The following is a 20,735-nucleotide window of genomic DNA, read 5'->3' on the forward strand; positions in this document are numbered from 1 at the left end:
GATTCTGCTACCTCATCTGCATTGCAGGTCACCATCTTCTGGAGCACTACAGAAGACTACTACAAAGGCTACAGAAATTTAGAACACAGACAAGCTAGCAGATCACCCCTTATGGGGTGTCAATATTGCCATGGACAGGCCCCAGGCTCACATGGTCACCAGCAGCTGATGGCACTCAGCACTTTCTGAGCTCTCTTTGCCCTATTTCCAGGCAGGCTCCTGAGCTCTCACTCTTCACTGGGGTGATGCTCTTGACCTTCAGGCTCACTGCTTCCTGGGAGGCTAAACCTTAAGCCTTAAATATTCCCGCTCACCCACACGCTTGTGCTTACCTGCAGCATCCTATGGCTGTGTAAGCCCATCCTCCTAAGACAGGCAGTGAAGAGGACAGAGAGAGACAGCCCAGAGTATCAGCCAGTCTGGGTCAAATTCTGGGCTCAGAGACTACCCTGTACCAAGGACAGTGCTGGCACAGGAGTGGCCCGCGGTAGCCACAGCCTAGGTAGTCCTGGGGAGGAATCCTGGCAGGATCTGCGTGGAGGGCCTCTGCTAGGACTTCTGAGCTATGGAAGACAGCCAACTAGGGCTGCCTTGACAGCTGTGCCCATACAGTACACTGGGGGAAAGGGTGGTGCAGAGGCTGGGCTGGCCAACAGGCCATGGCCTTGGCGCAGCTGAGTCCAAGCTGGGCTACTGTCCCTTGCCGCCCTAGGGGGGCAGATACTGTCAGGGCAGATGCTGGAGGACAAAGCTCTGAGAGGAGGGGGTCATAATCCTCCAGCCCCAGTGGACTCCTCACTAGTAAAGAACAACTGCCCTAAGTGGGTCATACTACTTCAGCCAAGGCACTGGACAGTCCTAGGAGGACCTCACCCTGTGGCAGGGCCAATGGTACCCCAGCTTCTTTATTCTGAGCTCATCTGCCACTCTACCCCTGCTGCCAGGTCCTGAGCAGACAGCTGAAAGGGCCAGCCTGCTGGCTATGGATGTCAGAGGACAGTGTTAAAGGCCTAGCTCTGGGTGTCCGCCCAGTAAGCACTGCCCCATTCTCTGGGAGTCGTTGGTTCTCCATGAACCCAGGTCCTAACAGCACTTGGAGCCTGGCTCCAGGCAGCCCAGAGCAGGTCTGTGGGACGGGTCTGCCCCTCTGTGGACCTGGGAGCAGTTTGAAGCACACGTGCCTCTCTGCCCTGGCCTGCTCTGCACTGGACTGGCCTTGCTGGGTTTCATGCTATATGGGCTCATAGCAATTGCTCAAGAGGACCACGTTACTGGCTTGCTTTGAACAATTCCTATAGGCTCCCTAGCCACCCCAAACCAGGCAGAGGCACTTGTTTCATAGGTGAGGGCATTGGGGCTGAGAGTCTTTCAGGGTCTATACCTTAAGCCTGGTGCTCTTCTCCGTCCCTGTGCCACGCTCAGGGTCTGGGCTCTGTAGGACCAAGCGTAGGCACAGGTAATAGCAGACAGGCACTGAGCCCTTTACGATGAGGCTTAAAGTGGGTCGTGACCACAGAAGGGCTGAAGAAAAGGCCCTTCCGTTGCAGGCCTTCTGTCCGTTTCTTCTACAAGCACCGTTTCTAATTTATACCCGAGGAAAAAAAGCTGGACAAGTTCATCCGTGCTAAGGCCCAACCAGTGCCAGAGGCCACATATGACCTGTGCTGTGTCCTCTAGGCTGTTGTGGCCCCACGCACGGGGAGATGAGGCTCAGAGAAGCACAAGTGCCTTGATCCCTGAGGTACTGAGTGCAGTTATAAGGCACAGCAGTCTGCTCTGCCGATGGCAGCTTCCCACCCCACAACCAGACTGCCATGGCCAGCATTTCCAGGGTGGTCTTCCCAGTGCATGTCCTGGAGTCCCAGGACTCAAAACTACCAGAGCCTATGGGTCTTGGGGAATACTGAGTAGGTCCCAAGTTTTCCAGCTCTTAACTATTCATTGCTTGAGTAAGGCCCATGGACCTACGGGGAAGAGATTTATCTATGGTCACTTATTGCTGGGCTGAACTGCCCCAGAGGCTGTAAGTATCCTGGGGTGCAATGCTGTTGAATTTCTCCTGGGGTCACCACAGACTAGGAAAATGTGTGTAGAGTTAGAGCACCAGACTGGCCTCAGCAGGGAACCTCAGGATGAGGCCCAGGGCCCCCGGGTTGACTGTGGTTTTACTACTAATGAAACTGGAGAAAATGCAGGACTGGGGCAGTGTTCACCACAGCATGCAGAGAAGCCTGGGGCAAGTTTCAGCCCAGGCCCTGGCCGTCCTGGACTTGTCCCCTGTCCAGTTCAGAGCCACACGTGGGAAGGAAAAGAGGCACCTGCACTCCATCCAAGCAACAGTCGGTATCCCTCTCAGATGCCCACGACTCCTCCCCTGGCTGCCTTTCAAGTCCCTCCAGAAATCATATGGGAAGAGCCCGTGGGCCTGGAGAACCCAAGATAGGTGCAGAGGACCCTGGGCCCTATTAGCATGAAAGGCTGCATGTGAGGGCCCTGTCCTCATCCTCACCCACTCTTCCATTCAAGGCCAGGCAAGGAATTGCCCCGGCGTGGCAGAACTCCCAACACCTCCCCTGGTGATCAGGCACTCCTCAAGTCAGTGAGGCCTCCAGATCTCCCACCTTCCACCCTGGACTCTTTGTTTCTGATAAGTAGAAAACTTGTTTTTCAGTTCCTGGATTACATAAATCCCTTAAAACAATAATAATCTGTGTCTTAAAACCCAGAGCTATTCTGATGTGTGCGCAATGAGCAGAGCTAATGCACTCAGGAAATTAATTACCTGCCGGCCCAGGCAGGCTGCACTGATGGGCAGTGGGAAGCATTTCCACTGGGAGGCTCTTGGTACAACTTGGAAAGGGATATCTGTTTATCAATAAAATTTTGAAAAAAAAAAAAAACAACAACTTGGAAAGGGGCATCTTTGTGAGCCTTGAGTGCTATCACCCGGTGAGTGAAAAGTGCAGACTAGGGAGAGAGACCTGGGTCAGCCCCTGTTCCAGTCATAGTGTGGGCAGTTCCACCCACCTAGGCAGTGCTAGGGACTGCAGAGTACCAGGGACTCTGTCCTGAAGGGTTCTTCCTTGACCCCAGTGCAAGGTGTCTGGTGCCCCAGCTTTCTCTGCAAGGTGCTGTACCTTTGGAACCATGGAGAGCACAGTACCTACATGCTCTCCATGGTTCCAAAACAGCCCCTTTGGCCCTTCCCCAACAGTGCCCCACAGCCTGACTGGATTCTCTAAGGTCCTGATCCGATCACTCAGGCCTGCTCCCAGTGTGTGGGCCCTCTTCTGCTCCACAAGCCAGTCTCTGATGTAGAGGAGGTCCCAGGTCCCCCAGGGGCTGCTCAATGTTGTCCCCAGCTGACCTGAAGAGAGGAGACACAGCTCCGTTCCTGGGCTCTGGGCTTGTCAGGGCCAGGACCTGCACACGTTAGGTGTGACTGCTTCCTGGATGAATGGCATGGGGTTGTTTTCTTTCAGATGGAGAGGAACCCCGTTGGGCAGAGGCCTTCATGTTAGCTGGTGGCAAAGGGGAGGCAAGGTATTGAGGTTGCATCTCTGTGCGGCAGTATTCTTTGAAATCTGTCCCTGGAAAGCAGGAGTGAGGGCCTGTATAAATGTAGAGCCACCCTGGAGCATAAGCCCTCTCTAAGGGGATGAAGGAGAATAGATAAAACACATATGGTGGGTGGGCCAGACCTGGGAATCTCCAAGGAACCAGGGGAGACACAGAGACTGTTACGCTCTTCCAAAAGTTGTGAACAGTGGACCCAGTGATTCACTGACAACTGAGCCTGACCCAGGGTTGAGGATGCGCTGCCCCTGGCGTGCTGCTAAATGTTCCACAGCTGGCTTGGTGTGGGGGAAGTCAGACGGATTTGTAGTACTTGCCAATTTCTGTGGTGTAAGTCCTGCCACTTGGACCATTTTATGCTATTGATATGATGTCAGACTGCTCACAATCTTGTTGAAAAATTGGCTCTTGAGCCAGCTCCAGCCCCCCGCCGCCAGTGGACTGGCATGGAGAGGGAGACTGCCACTGCTAACCCCTAAGGCGGGTCTTGGCGCCTCCCTCTGCAGGAGGGAAGCACTGAGGGCAGGCACTTGTGCTTCCTCCTTGAAGTTTATCAGCACCAGGGCAAGGGGCCGAGCCAACCATGTTAGAAGGAGGTGCCCTTTCCCCACCTGAGGCTGCCTGGCAGACCGCCTGTCTTAGGAGGGTCACCAGTCTGAGACTAAGGACGATCATGGACATCGCTATGCAGATTCTGCCAAGGCAAGTGGCAGATCCGGCTTGGTGAAAAAGATGGAGTGATGGGGCCCGGTGTTCCAGCTGCTGCACAGCTGTGTTCAGTGACAGCCACAGCAGCTGACTGGCCACCATGGAAGAACAGCTGATGCATGCAGAACAGCTAATGCATGCATGCAGGTGGGTGAGCGGGGGACAGACAGGAACCCAAAGTTGTACCACGCAGGCGCAGCTGGTGTAGAGGGTGGGAAGGCACAGTGAGCAGCAGACATCCAAGCCCAGAGCACGGGTTTACTCCACCAAGGCCCTAAGAGCAAGGAGCCACTATTGAAAGAGGACTGAGGAGTGGCCCTGACTTGGATGCTCCTGGTGTGACAGGGAAGGAGGAACAGAAGAAGCTGCTAGTGAGAGGGACCTCTGCAGCTATGTATCCCCCTGGGAAGAGAAGGAAGGAGTTTCTAGTCCAAGGATCTAAGTATCCATTGGCAAGTACCAGACCTTGGGCTGGGTATGCCTCTTCTCCACACATCCTCACCCTCTGTCTTTCACAGATTAGACAGTATCCCATGGGCACTAACATGAAGGTCACAGTCCAGGGTGAGCAGTACCTGCTGTTCACTCACCAGGGACACAGGCTCAGAGTGGCCCAAGCCCACTCAGGTGGGAACCACATGGTTGCAGAGCCAGTTAGGTCTAGGATGAAGGTGAGGGACCTTGGGCTGGGAGCCTGCAGTGAGGTGGTGGTAGAGGCTGCTCACAAGTGCCGGCGGCACCCCTGGTCCAGAAGCGGTCCCACTACACATGTGTATCCAGTGAAGAGGATGCTGCTGGGGGAGTGGTGCAGTGGGCTAGGCCCTGCTTCCCTACTCTGTACCTGCCACTTCTGTGGAACCTTGTCAGGTTGTGCCTCTGCTGACCAGTCCTCAGAAACACAAACCTCTGTTGGCCTGGCCCTGTCTCCATCCCCAAAGGGCTCTGCTGTCCCAAAGTCACAATGATTTGTGGATGTCACAGATAAACTGCACATGGTCTGGGTACAACAGGCGACGAGAAGGAGCTGCTGGGAGATCAGGGCCACAGAATGGGACAGCAGTGGGCTCCTAGCAGGTTGGTGGCTCACTGCTCTGGCCCTGTTCTCAGCACTAGACACTGTTCCTGATGCTGTGGCCTGGACTGGGTCAAGAGCAAGCAGCAAAGTGAGGACATGCTACATCAGAGCAACCTGTCGTCCTGCCACCGAATGGGTGGGGGGCAGGGCCAGGGCAGACAGTCACTCACATCTCCTGAGCCCTACTGGGACACTCTCCATTCCTGCTGAAGGGAGGCTGGCTGCACAGTGGCCATCAGGGTAGAACCCATTCTATAGCAATCATAGGCTACAAGGCTGGTAGTTCAGAGGGGATCGCTGGAACCTCCAGGGTACAGTACTGGGTGCTCCCTGACAGCCACAGGCTCAGCCTCACCTGCAAAGCTGGCTGTTTAAGATCACTGCGGTGTTTTTAAGTCCAAGTTGAAGTCTGCGTATGCTGGGATAGGGGTACTGTCCATCCCTGGTTGTTTCCCCTTTGGAGTCCATTTGCTGGTCAGATGTAACCAGCTCTACCATCAATAGGTGGGAGCCTGTTTTACTATAAACACCTTGCATCTCCGTTAGCACCTGATTTCATGAAACAGCTACTTAAGTACCATTTTTAAAGCACTAAAACAAGTTCTCTTTTTAGGCTAAAAACCAAACCATAGTGCCAGCATGTTACTTACCAGGCAGCCTCTGGCCACTGTGTTCTCACTGGCATGCACCCCTCTTAAAGATCAGCACTTGGGGAGTGCCCCCGTGGAAGGGTTGGAGCCAGGCCTCTGGGCTCCAGCTTTCCCAAGCGTGCTATTTCCTGCTCTCTGAGTCCTCACTGAGTACCTGCTGTGATGGGGCCTGGCCTGCAGTACAGGTTGGCGCTCTCAAGCTGTGCTTGGGCTGTGAGCTGTGCAGTGGTGGGGACAGGCTGCTCAGGAGGCCGACAGCAGGACAAGGGCCACTGTCTAGAGCTGGGCAGAAGCCACTGCCCGGTGTGTGGCTGCTGCTGTGCTCACCACAGAAGCCTGCCCCTTCAAAGGCAATGTCTCTATGTCCCACCATCCCCTTTTTTGAAACGTGGTGCCCAGCTGTCCCTTGGATCAATGGCAGCAGGCACAGCAGCCCTTCCAGAGTGAAGCTTGTTGTGGCCCTGCCCACTCGTGAGGCCCAACTGGTCACGTCCTGTTCCAGATGAAAGCAAAATGAATCACTCCTGAGAACTGGGTCTGCAGGCTCCAGAAGGGAGCAGGTGTTCTCAGATGAGGGTTTGTAGAAATTAAACAGTGGATGTGCTGGTGGGACTGCCCCCTATTCCCCAAGCTCTCTGTGCAAATATTACAACTTGGCTCACGATCACGCCCGGCCCCTAGCCAGGGCCCTGCTCCTGCACAGCAGGCCCACAGCAGGCTCTCAGCAGGCACACAAGGAACCTGTCACAGGGCTGGCAATGCTGACTGCTCTGCTGGGAGATGGGCAGCAAGCTCCCTGTGGGTTGCCACCTGAGAATATTTGACACTTTACAACCAAGCTGCTTAATCTGTTCCTTTTGAAGGATCCCTCCATTAAGTGTCCAGCAGAGTCCATTAGCTGATCCTCAGGGACACAAGTTGGGTGGTAGGCACCTGCTTCCCCCGTAAGTGTGTCTTGGGTCCCCCTGATGCCTCGGGTAAGGGCGTACAGACACAGTCCCTGTGGTCACAGCTGTGCTCATTATTCCACGAGGGCTGCCAGGTGCAGGTATCTCAACTTCTCTTTGTCCACAGTTCTCTTGAGGCCACAAAGTGACCTGTTTCTGTGACCTGCCTCCCGTGAATTCACTAATGAGGAGGGGGAGAGCTTCCGCCTTGGGCTGGAATGGGGAAGCCCATGGGGTCCTCACAGCTTTCAGGGACTGTCCTCATGTAGGAGGATACGGTAGGGTGGGACATGATCCACTGCTACCCTGCACCTTGCCACCTGCCTTTGTGTCTCTGTCTGCCACAGAAATAACAGGTGCTTCTGTCCCTCTGGATCAGTTAGTATGGTGCCCGAGAGAAATCCCCACGGCCACTGGGCCGTGCGTTAGCCTCTGATGCCACCCGGGGGGGTACCAAGTGGGGCAGTAGAGGCTCATAGGGCTCTAGAATCACCATGCCTGGGCTGGGGAGAGAGTTCTGGGCCAGGGAGATAGCTCAGTAGAATAAGCACCTGCCTGGCAAGTGCAGGGTCCTGAGTTCAATCCCTGGTACCTCAAAAAAAAAAAAAAAGTTGTCATACCTGCCAGAATTACAAGGGGAACAGGTCTTAGCACCTATCAAATCCTCTTTGGGGCAAGTGTAGGAATGGTGGCCAAGAGTTGGTGTGGCTCCTCACACGTTTGCTGCCATGGCCCATGGCTGCCCTGGAATCCACCTCCCCTCGCCTCCAAGGTGCTGCCCTGCGCTTACTGCAGTCCTCAAACCCCGGAGCCCAGAGATGCTGACGCTCTCCTTGGCAACGTGCTGACGCAGAAGCCAGCAGGCAGGCTGAGGTGGGGAGGGGCTATGGCTCCTTTGCCAGGCATGGGGGCAGGGGGCACTGCCAGCCTTTGTCAGAGAGAAGATGAAGCCTTGTAGCTGAGCAGGGAAGGAAGTGGTGTATAGAGCCTTGGCACCTGGCCCTGAGGATCACTTAGCTTCTGCAAAAATTAGTATGGCCTGTTCTTGGCTGATTTGCTTTAACCAGGGCTGTGAGGACAGTTCAGGGCATTCCAGGAGGAAAGGGCAGACAGTGGCAGGCTCGTCTTAGCCTTGTGCCAGCACTGGCCCTGGCCTGACTGGAGGGAGAGGCGGGCAGTGCGCAGTACCCGCACCACCCAGGAGGAGTCATGGGCGGGTATTGTCTTTCCTCAGCAGCCTGTTTGTTTTCCATCCCCAGATATTACTGGTGGAGCATGAAAGGTCAGAACCATTTGGAATCCAGTGAATTTCCAGCCTCACTTGGGTTTCTCATTAAGAATTTCCTTTTCTGGTGAATAATCACTTCTTCAGGGCTGCAGAAACTAGGGTGGAGGGGGTGTGCAAGCCCAGCTGCCAGCCCCCACCTGTGCCCACCATGTTAGAAAATGCCTGGAAACCTTAGAGTCTGGCTCCTCTAGGAGGCGAGTGCAGGGCCTCAAAGTGATCACCATAGGAAGAGGGCTGGAAAACACTGGAGATGGAAGCCTCCCAGAGCCCCACCTCACTCTTCCCAGGAGCTCACACACGTGTGGGCAGTGACCACCCAGGGATGAACACACAGTGACAGAGCATGAAGTGTGCTGGGCTGAGGTTGGGGACTGGTCTCTCAAGGGGGCATCACTGGGATGAGTCCTGAAGGACAGGAGGATGGTGGAGGGAAACAGGAAGGTCCTGGGCATAATGCTGAACAGATCAAGCTGCTGATGCCCAGAGTAGAGAAGACAGAGGCAGTGAGGTAGGAGGAAGGGGCAGGCAAGGGTTGCCTTGGGCCCTCTCTGAGGACTATGAGGCTGCTTTCTCAGTGACTGGCTCGAGAACAGGTACAGTTACCAAAGCCTTTCAGGAGAATCAGAGCCCAGGCTTTCTACCTTTGGTATAATCTGAAAGGATCTAGGAGCCACGCCTGGCATCCAGGGATCTCACCATGCCTGCCCTGGAGATGGCAGATGAGGCATCCTTGGGATCCAGGCCTAGAAGGTCCCCTGATGAGCCATTTCTTGTCAGCTCCAGGCACAGAAGCAGACAGGAACATGGAGAACGACTCCCTAAGCCAGTACAACTGGTAACATGGTACGGCCAGCAGATATGCCATGATACTGACTCCTGGGCCCAGCCCAGGTACTTCTGTCTCACAGCCTGGTCCACCCAAAGTTCTCTGCTCTCAGGAATGTTGCATCAAGGGAGGCTGAACTCACTCTTATGCTGCGATGTCAGCTCTACCCAGAACCATCCCAAGTGCTGAAGGGGAGGCAGCCAGAGGAGGAAGAGGGACTAGAACCCTGAAGACAACCCATTCACACTGAGACCATAGGGCAGACCACAGCATCTCTGAACTATCACCCCGCCCACTGGAGCCATCACAGTGCCAGGGCACAGTTCTAGGGAAGAACCCAGATGGGCGAAAGCAAGAAGACCTGCTTCCTGCCTCTGCAGCTGCCGGATGAAGAGGCCACAGACCCTCTCAGAGAACATTCACACACTCAGCACTGTGGCCATACTCCAGTATCTTCCATAGACTCCTGGGGGCCACAGGTCCAATGTTAGAAACCTCAGGGGAACCCAAAGAAGAGAACTGCCACATGCCTTAACAAGACTGTGTGAAGGCAGGACTTCCATCCTTGCTACCAACTGCAGAGGCCATCCTCGCCACCAACTCTTCAAAGTGTGGAGGCTGGGCCCTTGTCTGGTGGAGGTTGCATTTCTATCAGACCCTCCACCAGCATCGCTGATTTCCTCTGAGCTCCCAGGGCACAAGCTCCCTAGGGGACTTCCTCTTTGTCCCCATTCTCCTGCCACATCAGGCTCTGGGGCTTTTCTCAGAGCTTCTGCCTAGCACAAACCCTCTGTTAAGGACAGTCCCAGTGTGTCCATCACTTGTCTGCTGCTCCTGGGTGCCTAGGGAGGCTGGAGGTACCCTATCTATGTATCAGACCTTCTACCTTGTTTGGCTAGAACATGCTGCCCACCACCTCCTTGTCCAGGGCCTGCCTCTGCTGTCTCCTTTTGCAGTAACTCCCCTTTCTAGGCCTCCCCAGCTTATCACTGGACCTAGGTCCCTCTCTGGCCATCACTACCCCACTCGTGCCTGTGGTCCCCCATCCTCATACAGTTGTTCATAGCCCAAGCCAAGGGCTCCATTGCTTCCTGATGTCTGCCCTAGCTAATCCACTTACTGAGTTGCCACCTTGAGAACCCCAAGTCCAGGTCATGGCATGATGGGATTATACTTTCTTAACTAGACTCTGGGGAGTGAGATGAGGTTTTGAGCATGGCTGTTATTCTCGGACCTATAACTCCAGCGCCTGAAGAAGCCTCGTGGATTTGCCAAACTGCAGTGTGGACCAACAATAATACCTGGCCAGGCCTTTTCCACTCTTGTCCTGTGGCCTCTGTAGCCTGAAAGCTTCAGGCAGGGGAATGATCACTTCACCGCACTGAGGTGGGGAAGGCCCAGAAACACAGGGCCAGTAAGCACTGCAAGGGCATTTCCATCTGCAGCCGAGGGGAGGGTGGCTGGTATTTGATGGGGTGGTGAGCTAGGCTGCCTTCCATGCAGTCCAGGCATATGTTGTCCCTTGGGGGTGTCAGAGCCCTAAGAGCATGTCAAAGCACAGTTGTCTAGGTCAAAATGAGGCTCCTCATTCAAGGGCAGCCCCAAAGAGCTGGTCTTACAGGGGACTCACGAGGCCTAACACTCCGGGATTGACATTCTGGCAGAAAGGACCCTGAGGTCCTGCTGTACCCACAACACCAGCCACGTCCCATGCTGCATTTTCTGAGCACAGCACAAGGGGTATCTGAGGCCGCATCTCACTGGAGTCAACTGCACCAGGCTCAGTCCCAGTGTTCCCGACCGTGACCGCTCCCTACCCACACAAGTCCACCTGCTTCCCAGGACAGCAGGAATAAGCAGTGGAAGTGGAAACCTGGGCCTCACTCACCGTCTGGTTATCCTCGTAGAGCTTCAGGTCGTAGCCACTAAGCTCCACACAGAAGATGATGGCTGTAACACCCTCGAAGCAGTGGATCCACTTTTTTCGCTCTGACCTTTGCCCACCCACATCCACCATCTTGAAGGTGAGCTCCTTGAAGGTGAACTTGTTCTCCACAATACCTGTGGTCATGTCCCGGGAGCGCAAAATATCCTCAACAGTGGGGATGTAGTCAGGGGCTGCGATGCGCTCGAGGTCGTTCAGATAGTAGGCTGCATTGTCCTCTAGGTGGTACTCACTGGAGCGGCCAAAGCAAGCCTGTGCCCCAGGGTCGGCCCACAGCCGCCGCATGACACCCAGCAGCTCAGGTGTGATCTCGCCCTTACTCTCAGCAGGCCCCGTCAACGCAAAGAGCTGCACGGCATCATAAGCGCGGTCAGGGTTGTGGAAGTCGATCTTAAGGGCAGCCAGGGCCCGGATGATGCGGGTCAGCGAGTCAATGGCATTGTAGATGATGAGGGGCTTATACTCCTTGCAGGCTTCCAGGTTGAAGCCACCACTGTGGATGATCTTCATCTGCTTGACGATGGTGCTCTTGCCTGAGTTGCTGGTGCCCAGCAGGAGCAGCTTGATCTCACGGCGCTGCCGCTGGCTCTCTGAGCGCAGGTGGCGGTCGATTCTCCGGGACCTCCGAGCCGCCTCTTTCTCCTCTGAGCTTTGCCGACATCCCATGGTCCGGCAGCGGCAGGCCCAGATGTAGAGCACAGGTGGGTGCCTTTCCCTCTCACCGCTGAGCAGGGAGGGCCTCAGTGAGCGACACACGCAGCAGACAAGTCAGCTGTCCTGGACACTCAGTGCTGGCTATGGGGCAAGGCCATGCCACCCTGTAGCCCCTGCCCCAGTGCCTCTTCTCTAGCTGGCATGGCGCTTCGTGCAGTGGGGCGGTGGCCGCACCCTCCCCTCTAGTGATACTCCACCTCCCTTGTCAGCTGCGTGGCCTGATTTGCCGTAGTCATTCCTGTCCTCGGTCACGGTGGGAAGCCGTCCGCTTGCGTCTGCCTAGGCTGCTGCCGTCTGGTTGCTGGTTGCTGTGGCGATGCTGCTAAGCGCGGCTGGAGGGCCCAGTGCTCCCTGTGGCCCCCCTGCCTCGGGCTCCCAGCCGGGCATCCGGCCCTTCACCTGCCAAACAGAGAACAGTGTGAGCCGCCTGCTGCTCTGGCCCCACCTCGGAGTGGATGGGGAAAGGGAGCAGCTGACTGGGCCTCAGAAAACGCGGGAATGATCCATCAACTCCCTGCTCCTCTGGAGTGCTGCAGTCAGTACAGCAAAACAAACAGGCCAGCTGATGCTCACTTACTGCCCTCCCGGCCAGGCAGTTTAGCTGCAGCCAGGTGCACAGGAGAGCGGGAAGGAAAGCAAGCAAGGCCTCCGCCTGTCCACCCCCATGCTAAACCCACATCTGCTACCCCTCTTGGCTTCCTGCATCTGGCTAACTTTACCTTTTCGGAACTTCTGCATCCTGCTAGGGTTCAATTACATGACCCCACTGTGACGCAACCTCTGCCTTAATACCCAAAGGCCCTGATGGAGCTTAGCCCCCACACTGTTTTATAGTGGGGTCTTGGCGATGGCCTTGCCCGGACAGCCTCAGTACCTCCCACCCCCGGCCTGGGATAAGTGAATGTTGCCTAGGCTCTCACTGCTTCCTGCAGGAGTTAGGTCACTCTGCTGTCACGGACATCATGTACATCAGGAGTGAGGCCAACCTCTGCCTTCTACTGAGGGAATTCTGTGGTGCCAACCCCAGAGTACAAATGGACAGAAGCCCAAGCAAGGTGGCGGCCTCAGGCTGGGAACATGAAGGGGCTCCTGAGTGGATATCAGCTTGGGGTTGGGTGTTGAGAAATGGGCAGAAGTAGCTGAGGCAGGGCACGGGGGCAGCAGAAAGACAGAACCCGCACAATGGGCACTATGGTGAAATTTACCCAGGAAGGCAGGAGATGGACAATTCCCAGTAGAATTACCGAGTCCAGGCTTGTGGGGTGGTGGCAACACGGAGGCCTCCCTAGTTCAGGTCAAATCTTTCATTGACCCTGAGTGGGCCTGGGCAGCAGGATCCAGACTTCCTCATGCCCCTTGCTGACTGGCAAGGGGAGAGGTACTAAGACCTGCCAACCCCTTCTGGCTGGGAGCTCATGCTTCTGCCCCAACTGAGAGGCCAGTGTGGTACCCACTATATCTCCTGCCTTCCCTCCCCCGGCCTTCGCTTGCCCAGCCATCCTGCCATGGCCAACAGGCACCCTTCTAACACCATCACACCATGGCATCCCTAGGGTGGGACCAGGACAAACAGACCCCGACAGCCCAGGGCCTCTCCTGTCTCCACTCCTAGGCAGGGGCAACATCTGAAATGCAACCTCCCCCAACTTCTCCACTTGCCCTGCTCCAAGACCCTCAGAAAATGGCACTGTCTTTCCACTTGTCATCCACACCTCACCCCACCCTGCCTGTGCCTCTTTAAGATTTTCTTTTTTTTTTTTTTTATTTTATTTATTTATTTTTGTGTGTGTGTGTGTGTGTGTGTGTGGCCAGTTCAGCCCACCAGGGGGCGGGCTGGCTGGCATGTGGTGCTGGGGGATTGAACCATGGTCCCTGGGCTTTGCCAAGCTTGTTCTAAGTAGGTGCTTTAGACCACTGAGCCATCTCACCAGCCCCCTCTTTAAGATTTTCTACCTCTAGTTCCAGAAATCTTGCTCTAAGCCAGTTCCCCAGCGGCCAGATCTTTTCCTGGTCCAAAGTTCCACCCTCTTTGTGACCGTGACCTCCCATCTGCTCTGTTCCCTTTCTGCCTGGGCCAAACTTTGATGCCCCACTGCTCTGAGGGTGTGAGTCTCATTCTCCACACGGCCCTTGGCTGCGTATCCTCTTACCTGTCACCATCTATGTGGGGATATTACTCTATGTCTCTGAGCTTGTCCCTCTCTGGTTATTGGTGTCTGTGAAGAGTAATACATGTAGCATAGAGCCTGGTACTCTGTAAGTATTCATCATGAGCTGTTACTACCCCACTGTCCCTGTCACTGTAAGCATCACCTCTACCCCCTTTTCTGCTGGGTCTCATCCCTTGTCTTGTCCTCTCCTCTCTGCTGCCTCTACAGTAACCTTCAGCGGGCATGTGACCTGCATGACCCAGTGTGTTGGTGCTACCTCCTCCCTGGACCAGGAGTGCTGGGGGAGGCAGAGTTTTGCTGGCACTGCCCCCTACAAACAGAGCAGTGCCCAGGACATAGCTGGCCTTTAGCAGGAACCTTCCCCACCAGGCAGCCACGAAGAAGCGTGCCAGTGAACACCTTGCAGCATCTCTGCTGACAAAGCAGTGACTAAAGGGCCGTTCAGCCTGCTCCCAATGAGGCTGAAATTCTGTCTGAGGATGGAAGCCTTGAGATGCCCCATCCTGGAACACAGAGATGCCCCAGGACCACCTGCTGAGGGACGATGGATAAGCAATGCATGTAGCCTATGTGAGTATATACAGTGTAAACAAAGGTTTACGAGATACTGCTGAACAGTAATGAATTTTTGTTATGGAATCCTAGGGAAGTGTTTTATTGTTTGCATTTTATACTATCTCTTATATTTCCTTCAATGAATCTTTGTTTGGATACAAAGACTTGTAAATAAATATCACGGTGCTCACAAGGCTCTGTCCCTCATCACACTTGGCGCTTGCCCTTCTCCGGAGTCTCACATCCCTGCCAATGACCACATATAGAGCCTTCCACCTGCTTTGTGGGCTGTCTTTTCAGGGAGCCTTCCCAGCAGCTGCCAGGAGCACCTGGGTTCTCCCTGCCATTATTTCAGCATGTGTGCTCTTCCTCCTAAGTGGCCCAGCTTGGGGTAGCCCTTGTCATTGCTGTTTTTCTTGATTCATTTTTTTAAAACCTGAGGGCTGCCAGGCTTTAAATGACTACCTGTCCTTTAGCTGGTCAGCAGCAAAGGCAGAGATCACCTTAGAAAACAGGTTCCTTCTGAATGAACCTCCCAAGTTGTTTGCTATCAACTCAAAAGCAGGCTTCTGGCTGCCTTGGAATACCTGACAGTGACCCTACTGTTGGGACATGGTGTACTGCAGGCTGGTGACACAGGAACCCCAGAGCTGTCACCTCTGGATGTTGGTGGAGCAGACCTCTGCCATGGGTGGAGGGTAACACCTGAAAAGACTCTGATGATGCTGACCACCTCCTGGCAGTACACCATGGCATCCTGCCTCGGGGTCCCACCTCTGACCCCACCCCCCAGCAGCGTGGCCTGGGGAGCTCATTGGGTCTGGCACAGGCTGTTCTCTGCAAGGCTTGCTCCATCACCTGGCTCTCCTTGGGCAACTCCTGTCTGTGGTGCCTTTTGCTCGGCTTCTGTACCGTAACTCTGCCTGCTCTTCACAGGTCAGCTCACACACAGCACCTCCCCTGCCAGCAGGGTGCCTGCTCCCTTCTGCTGACAGCATCTCTCGGCCCCATGTCCTCCCTTTTGGCGGCCTTTCCTGCTATAGCAGGATTTCCTTAAAAGTGTGGAGGCCGTGTGTGTGTGTGTGTGTGTGTGTGTGTGTGTGTGTGTGTAAGAGAGGTAAACCTTGCTGATCCTGCTCCACGCTGATCACCAACCACAGGTCAGGGGCCCTAGTTCTATGGGCTGAGCAGCTGGGGCGGGGAGCAGTAGCTGCGTAAGCCTCACAGTGGGGCTCCACTGCTCCTCTAGCCCCTAGCTCCCTCTGTTGCCCAAATAGTCTGTTGTGCTTTGTCCTGGCAGTGCACAGCACCGGGCCTTAAGGAGAGTGAACTGCACCCACCCAGCCTTTAGCCCTATGTGGCAGAAAGAAAAAGCTTCTCTATCTGAGCACAGGGATTTGTGCTTCAGGAATTACGGGCTTCACCGCCCTGACACTGAGACTGGGCTTCTGGGAATCAGGAGAGCAGGGCGGGGACAGTGGGCTGGCATACTGTGGCCTGAAGTGCTGCTGTGTGCAAGCCCCAAGCCAAGGGCTGGGCACGTGGCTCCTGATCAGTGTGCACTGGGAGCCACGGGGAAATGGGGAAAAGAAAGGGAAAATTATAGCCAGGCAGTAATTGTGTGTAGCAGCAGTCACAGTAAGGGGAGCTTTCCTGCTTGAGACAGCCTCTTCTTTCCCATCACCAGCACTAAACAAGCTCAAGTCCCTTCCCAGAGTGCCCCCACAGCTCTGTGGGGCTTGGCCACATTGGGGGGACGTGAGTGTGAAGCAGCACAACTGATGCCGGATGAGAATGCGCAGATGCAGAAAAGCATGTGAGCAGGAGCCTGGCCTCGGTCCAGTGGGACCTTAGCCCAGTCCTGCCCAGGCCGGGGCTTGGCTGGTTCGACTTTTCACAGGCCAGTCTTCTCTCTGAATCTATCCTGGGGCTCTACTGGACTTTAAGAGACTCTTTGTATCCTAGAATGGAACCTGATGAGATTCAGCCCAGATGCAGAGACTAAGAGCCAGACGACCACACTGTTCCCTGGTCCAGAAACTGCTCATAGTCACACTATGACCCCTCACCACAGTGCCACCAGGCAGAGCTGGAAATCCCAGAGTAGGCAAGGGAAAGCGCATGATGGGCGGAGAAGAAGCTTTTGCAGAGGTCCTGTGGCGTATGTGGTTGTGTGGAATGGGGACAGCAGCAGTGAACTGTGGTGACCAGAACTGAGGGGAGGACAGAGTGGCTGGGCACAGAGAGGAGAGGTGTACTATGGGAGAAGAAAAGGCAGGGCAGAAAAGAAGCCAGCTTGGGGCCTTGGTCTTCCTTCATCAAGAGCTGAGGCACTGAAGAGTTTTAATCCACTTGTGTGGATCCACACCAATGCTACCTGTGTGTGGACCTGGGTGCGGCTGTACGTGTACAGATGCAGTTGTGTGTCTGCCTGCAGTTCTGTGTTGTATATGCAAGCAGAAGTGGCCATGGAGACCAAGTGTGGTGCAGTGGAGGGCTATGGGGCAACGGGAAGAGGGGTCAGACTCTGTAATCTCATATTTACTTACTCAGCTGTGCATTCGAGCTAGGCATTTGGCAGAGGTGGGGCATGGCTCAACTGCGCAAGGCAAACAAAGACCCAGGCTCCAAGTCTGTCAGGTGAGGACAGCAGGAGGCAGACCACAGATGGTACACAGAACAACAGAGGTGCTGAATTTATTGGTACACATGGAGCTCCAGATAAAGAGGGTAATGGGTGGAAAGGGCAGACTGTAGGTCTGCAAAGGTGGGTGGGGCCAGCTCCCCAACGAGAGGGACGACTGTGAAGAGGCAGTGACGCAGGCAGACAAGCTGGCATCTAAAGATGAGGGCTTATTGTTGGAAGGGTGGGAATGTGCCTGGCCAGTCTAAGGGACAGGAGAGAGAGCTAGTGTTGAGGTCACCTAGGTGCTTGGATTGAGAGCAGAGCTGGGGAGGCAGATTCTGCAGGTGGCTCCACGAGATACAGGCTGTGCAGTGGGCAGTGCTTGTTGATGAGTTGCGCATTCGGAGAACTCTGGGGACTGGCCAGCAAACTAGATCTTGGGTGTTTTCAGAAAGAAGATGGTGGGAGGAAGCAACAGGTGCAGAGGGAGCTATCCTCTGTCCCAGTAGTGTGGGACCCTATTCTTTTATGGCTGGAGCTTAGTATAGATGTGTGAACTGTATCAGTCAGTGAGTGTCAGCCGCCACCCCCACCCCACAGCAAAGCTTGAAGCACATGAAGCATGGTAAATTCACCAGGCCTGAATCTGCAGCTGCCCTGCCTCCTCCCTAGCAGTCTTGGGAAACTTGCTTGCTTTGGTCTCTGGCCCTTGACAAGCTGGCTTCCTTGACTCTTCTACCCAAAGGTTACCAGGGTGTAATCCCTAAACCCTGAGCCCACTCAAGAACCCCTTTGGTGAAAGCCCTTCTCTCTCTGAAGTCTCTAGGCCAGATCCTTCATCACATGTGTGGACTCCTCCACTCAAAGCCCTCCCTGCCTGCCCTTGGGCCTTTGACCCTGGTCCCCTCATCTCAGGCTGAATCCTCCCCCAGTCCTGGCCTTCTCCAGGCTGCTCCTGGAAAAGAGAACAGGTAGGGACACGGTTTTTTGGAGAAGTGGTACTGCCATTTCTCTCAGGGCCTTTGTATCCTGCCTGTCCTCCACACCAGCTGCCACTGATTTCCCCTGCCTGTGTACACAGCCTGGAAGCTCAACCCTCACTGGGCACCGAACTTGCCCATGCCCACAGTTCCTTGAGCCAATCAAGACAACCTCGTTCTATCCTCAGTCTCTTCCCAAAAAGCTCTTCTCAGGGCCTCCCTGTAGCAGTCAGTCAGGTGAGCTCCCCAGTGTACAGAGTCAGGCAGCCCAGAGCCAAGGTCACTGAGGAGTCACTGCCCAAGCCAGGCTAAGCCAGGGGAACTCTGCGTGCGACGACTTATCAGCTTACAGGCAGGCAACCTCATCACGGCACCCCACTTCCCTGAGGACAGGGAGCCAGGCCTTTTACTATCCAGGCCCCTGGCTGCCTGCTGCCTTCCCTTCTGGTCTCCCAAGAAAGTCTGCACCACCAGAAAGGGTGAACCAGGAAAAGGTTCCGCACCTGGGTCTTCCCCCAGGGAGGCAGTTTAGGCATGCTGAGGAGAGGGACAGGTGCTGGGACTGTGAACAGAGTAGAGCATGGTCTGGCCTGACCATCGAGCAGAGGCCACCAGATGTCAGCCCTGCTAGGGACACAGGGTAGGACTCCAAGACATAGTAGGTAGCCCAGACTACGGGCTAGCAGAAGGAATGTATATAGGCAAACCAATGGGTTCCCAGTTCTCCCCAGATAATCACATACTCTGAATCCTTGAAAATTCCCACTGCCCTGTACCCCTTAGTCAAGGCCCTGGCCTGGAGTGGGCTGCGTCCTAGTGTGGGGACTGGCAGTGTCTGTAGTTCTATGCCTGGGGGTGGGAGCAGAAGTCACCTACTCACCTGCCACATGACAGCTGTCTTGGGACTACCTGTGTCTAGCTGCCCCAGGCCTGTGCTAGAGCACCTGGTGGAACGCTCAACTGCTCAGTTGAGTGAGGCTCTGACTCGGCACTGCCTATCTACCCCCCACCCCAGTCTGCTCAGACGCTTTCTGCCCTGGCAACAGCTGCCCTTCCACCTGCCAGTTCCACCCTGGCACCCAACGGCCACTCTGTGGTGATCTGGAAGGGGTGAAGGAGGTTGGTCCGGTGATTGCTCACTGAACTCACTGGTGTTCGTGACCACAGGCCCTTTCTTACATAGGATGTCAGGCAGACTGGGGAAGGCCCTGGCCCCACAGCCAACCCATGTCTCACAATTTGCAGAGATTAGCAGGAGAAATGCACCCAGGTTCCAAAAACCTCCACTCAAGGCGTGAGTGGTTTACACACTGTGCAGGCCTCGCACTGTCCGGCTCAGTGGTTGGGAGGTGCTTCCTAGATCTCTCAGCCTAGCTTGAGCCTACATAACTGAGCTCAAGTGGGTCGAGCCCTCACCCTCTGGAACCGCCATACCCCAGTCAGTTTGCATGGAAACTCTATTTTAGAAACTGTAGGTCCGGAAAAGCCTGTGCCTGTGGCTACCACTGATAATTAGTTTCCTTCCCTCTTAATAAGGAAACACTTTCCATTGCCCTTTTAGGCCTGGCTTACTGGTCCTGTGGTCTCTGCTTTCAGCTGACATACTGCGTGTTCCTCTCCTGCCCTGGAACACAGCCAGAGCTTGGTCTGGACCCGCAAGACCCTTTACTATGGCAGGTCCATGGTGGTCTCCGAGGACACAGGTGTCCTTTGTGTTGCCCAGCTCTTCTGCCAGTTCTAACTTCCTTTCCCTGTCACCTTAGGCTCTGCCCCAGGGTGAACGGGGCACCATGAATGCCACGGCTCTGCGACTGAGTTTTGCCTTTCTAGCCTGATCGTGATGGCAGTCTTGACCCACATGCATCCCTGTAATGGTCTGGTCACAGCCCAGGCTTCTGGTAGACTCTTCGTGAAACTGTTTGTACATATATTCTTGAACAGGCAGAGCTGTGGGCTGGGCTCTGGGGAATGTCTGTCCCAAGGAAGCTAGGGGTGGCGAGACTGGGGAGAACACCTTGGATTCCGGCTGTGACCCAGCAATGCTTTCCAGGTCTGCAGCACGGTCAGGGACCGTGGGCTCACAGGCCTGTGACTGGCTATGCCTGGGAGCAGATGCACCTCCACACCCCATCTGTGTGCTCCCGCTGCTAGGACACCCACCTGTGCTCACGCATGCGTCATCTCATGGATGAATAGGCCTGAGAAGGGGCCATAACTTCACAGATACAGAAAGCTAGGTTTCAAGAGATGAGGCAAGCTCCTCAAAGTCACTTAGCTGAGAATCTACAGGGCTAAGCTACCACTCACCCCCTCCACCTCCACACCACAGCCTAACATGGGCATGCCTGGGTATCGCCTGCTATTATTTACTCAATGCTTTTCTTATTTATATTTATATTTATTTTTTTATGTATTTGATACAGGGTCATGCCCTCAGTATAAGGTATATGCCCTCATAGTATAGGTCATGATATTATGCAGCTTGGACTCATAGTGATCCTGTTTTCAGCCTCCTCAGCTCTGGGATTATAGGCATGCGCCACCACATCTGGGCTCAGTGGCCGGCTCAGTGTGCCCAGGAGCGGGGCTGGCGCAGCATGCAGTGCTGGGGGTCGAAGCCTGGTCCTTGCACTTGCCTAAGCAGGCGCTTAGTCTGCTAAGCTATCTTGCCAGC

At 55.0% G+C, this 20,735-nt stretch overlaps 2 protein-coding genes across 2 annotated transcripts in view; one reads left to right on the top strand and one right to left on the bottom strand.

Annotated features, from left to right (window-relative positions):
* Window positions 1–20,735, top strand: part of Rsph14 (radial spoke head 14 homolog) — an 85,649-nt gene that overhangs the window by 39,449 nt on the left and 25,465 nt on the right. The gene's annotated exons all lie outside the window — the stretch shown is intronic.
* Gnaz (G protein subunit alpha z) overlaps window positions 1–20,735 on the bottom strand; it is a 55,357-nt gene that overhangs the window by 18,432 nt on the left and 16,190 nt on the right. The window contains exon 2 of the mRNA XM_004636330.2: window positions 10,959–12,128. Within this exon, the coding sequence (XP_004636387.1) occupies window positions 10,959–11,681 (723 nt within the window). The 5' untranslated portion in view covers window positions 11,682–12,128. The remainder of the gene's footprint in view (window positions 1–10,958; window positions 12,129–20,735) is intronic.

Source organism: Octodon degus, unplaced genomic scaffold (assembly GCF_000260255.1).
Source record: "Octodon degus isolate 3935 unplaced genomic scaffold, OctDeg1.0 scaffold00079, whole genome shotgun sequence".
Classification (NCBI taxonomy): domain Eukaryota; kingdom Metazoa; phylum Chordata; class Mammalia; order Rodentia; family Octodontidae; genus Octodon; species Octodon degus.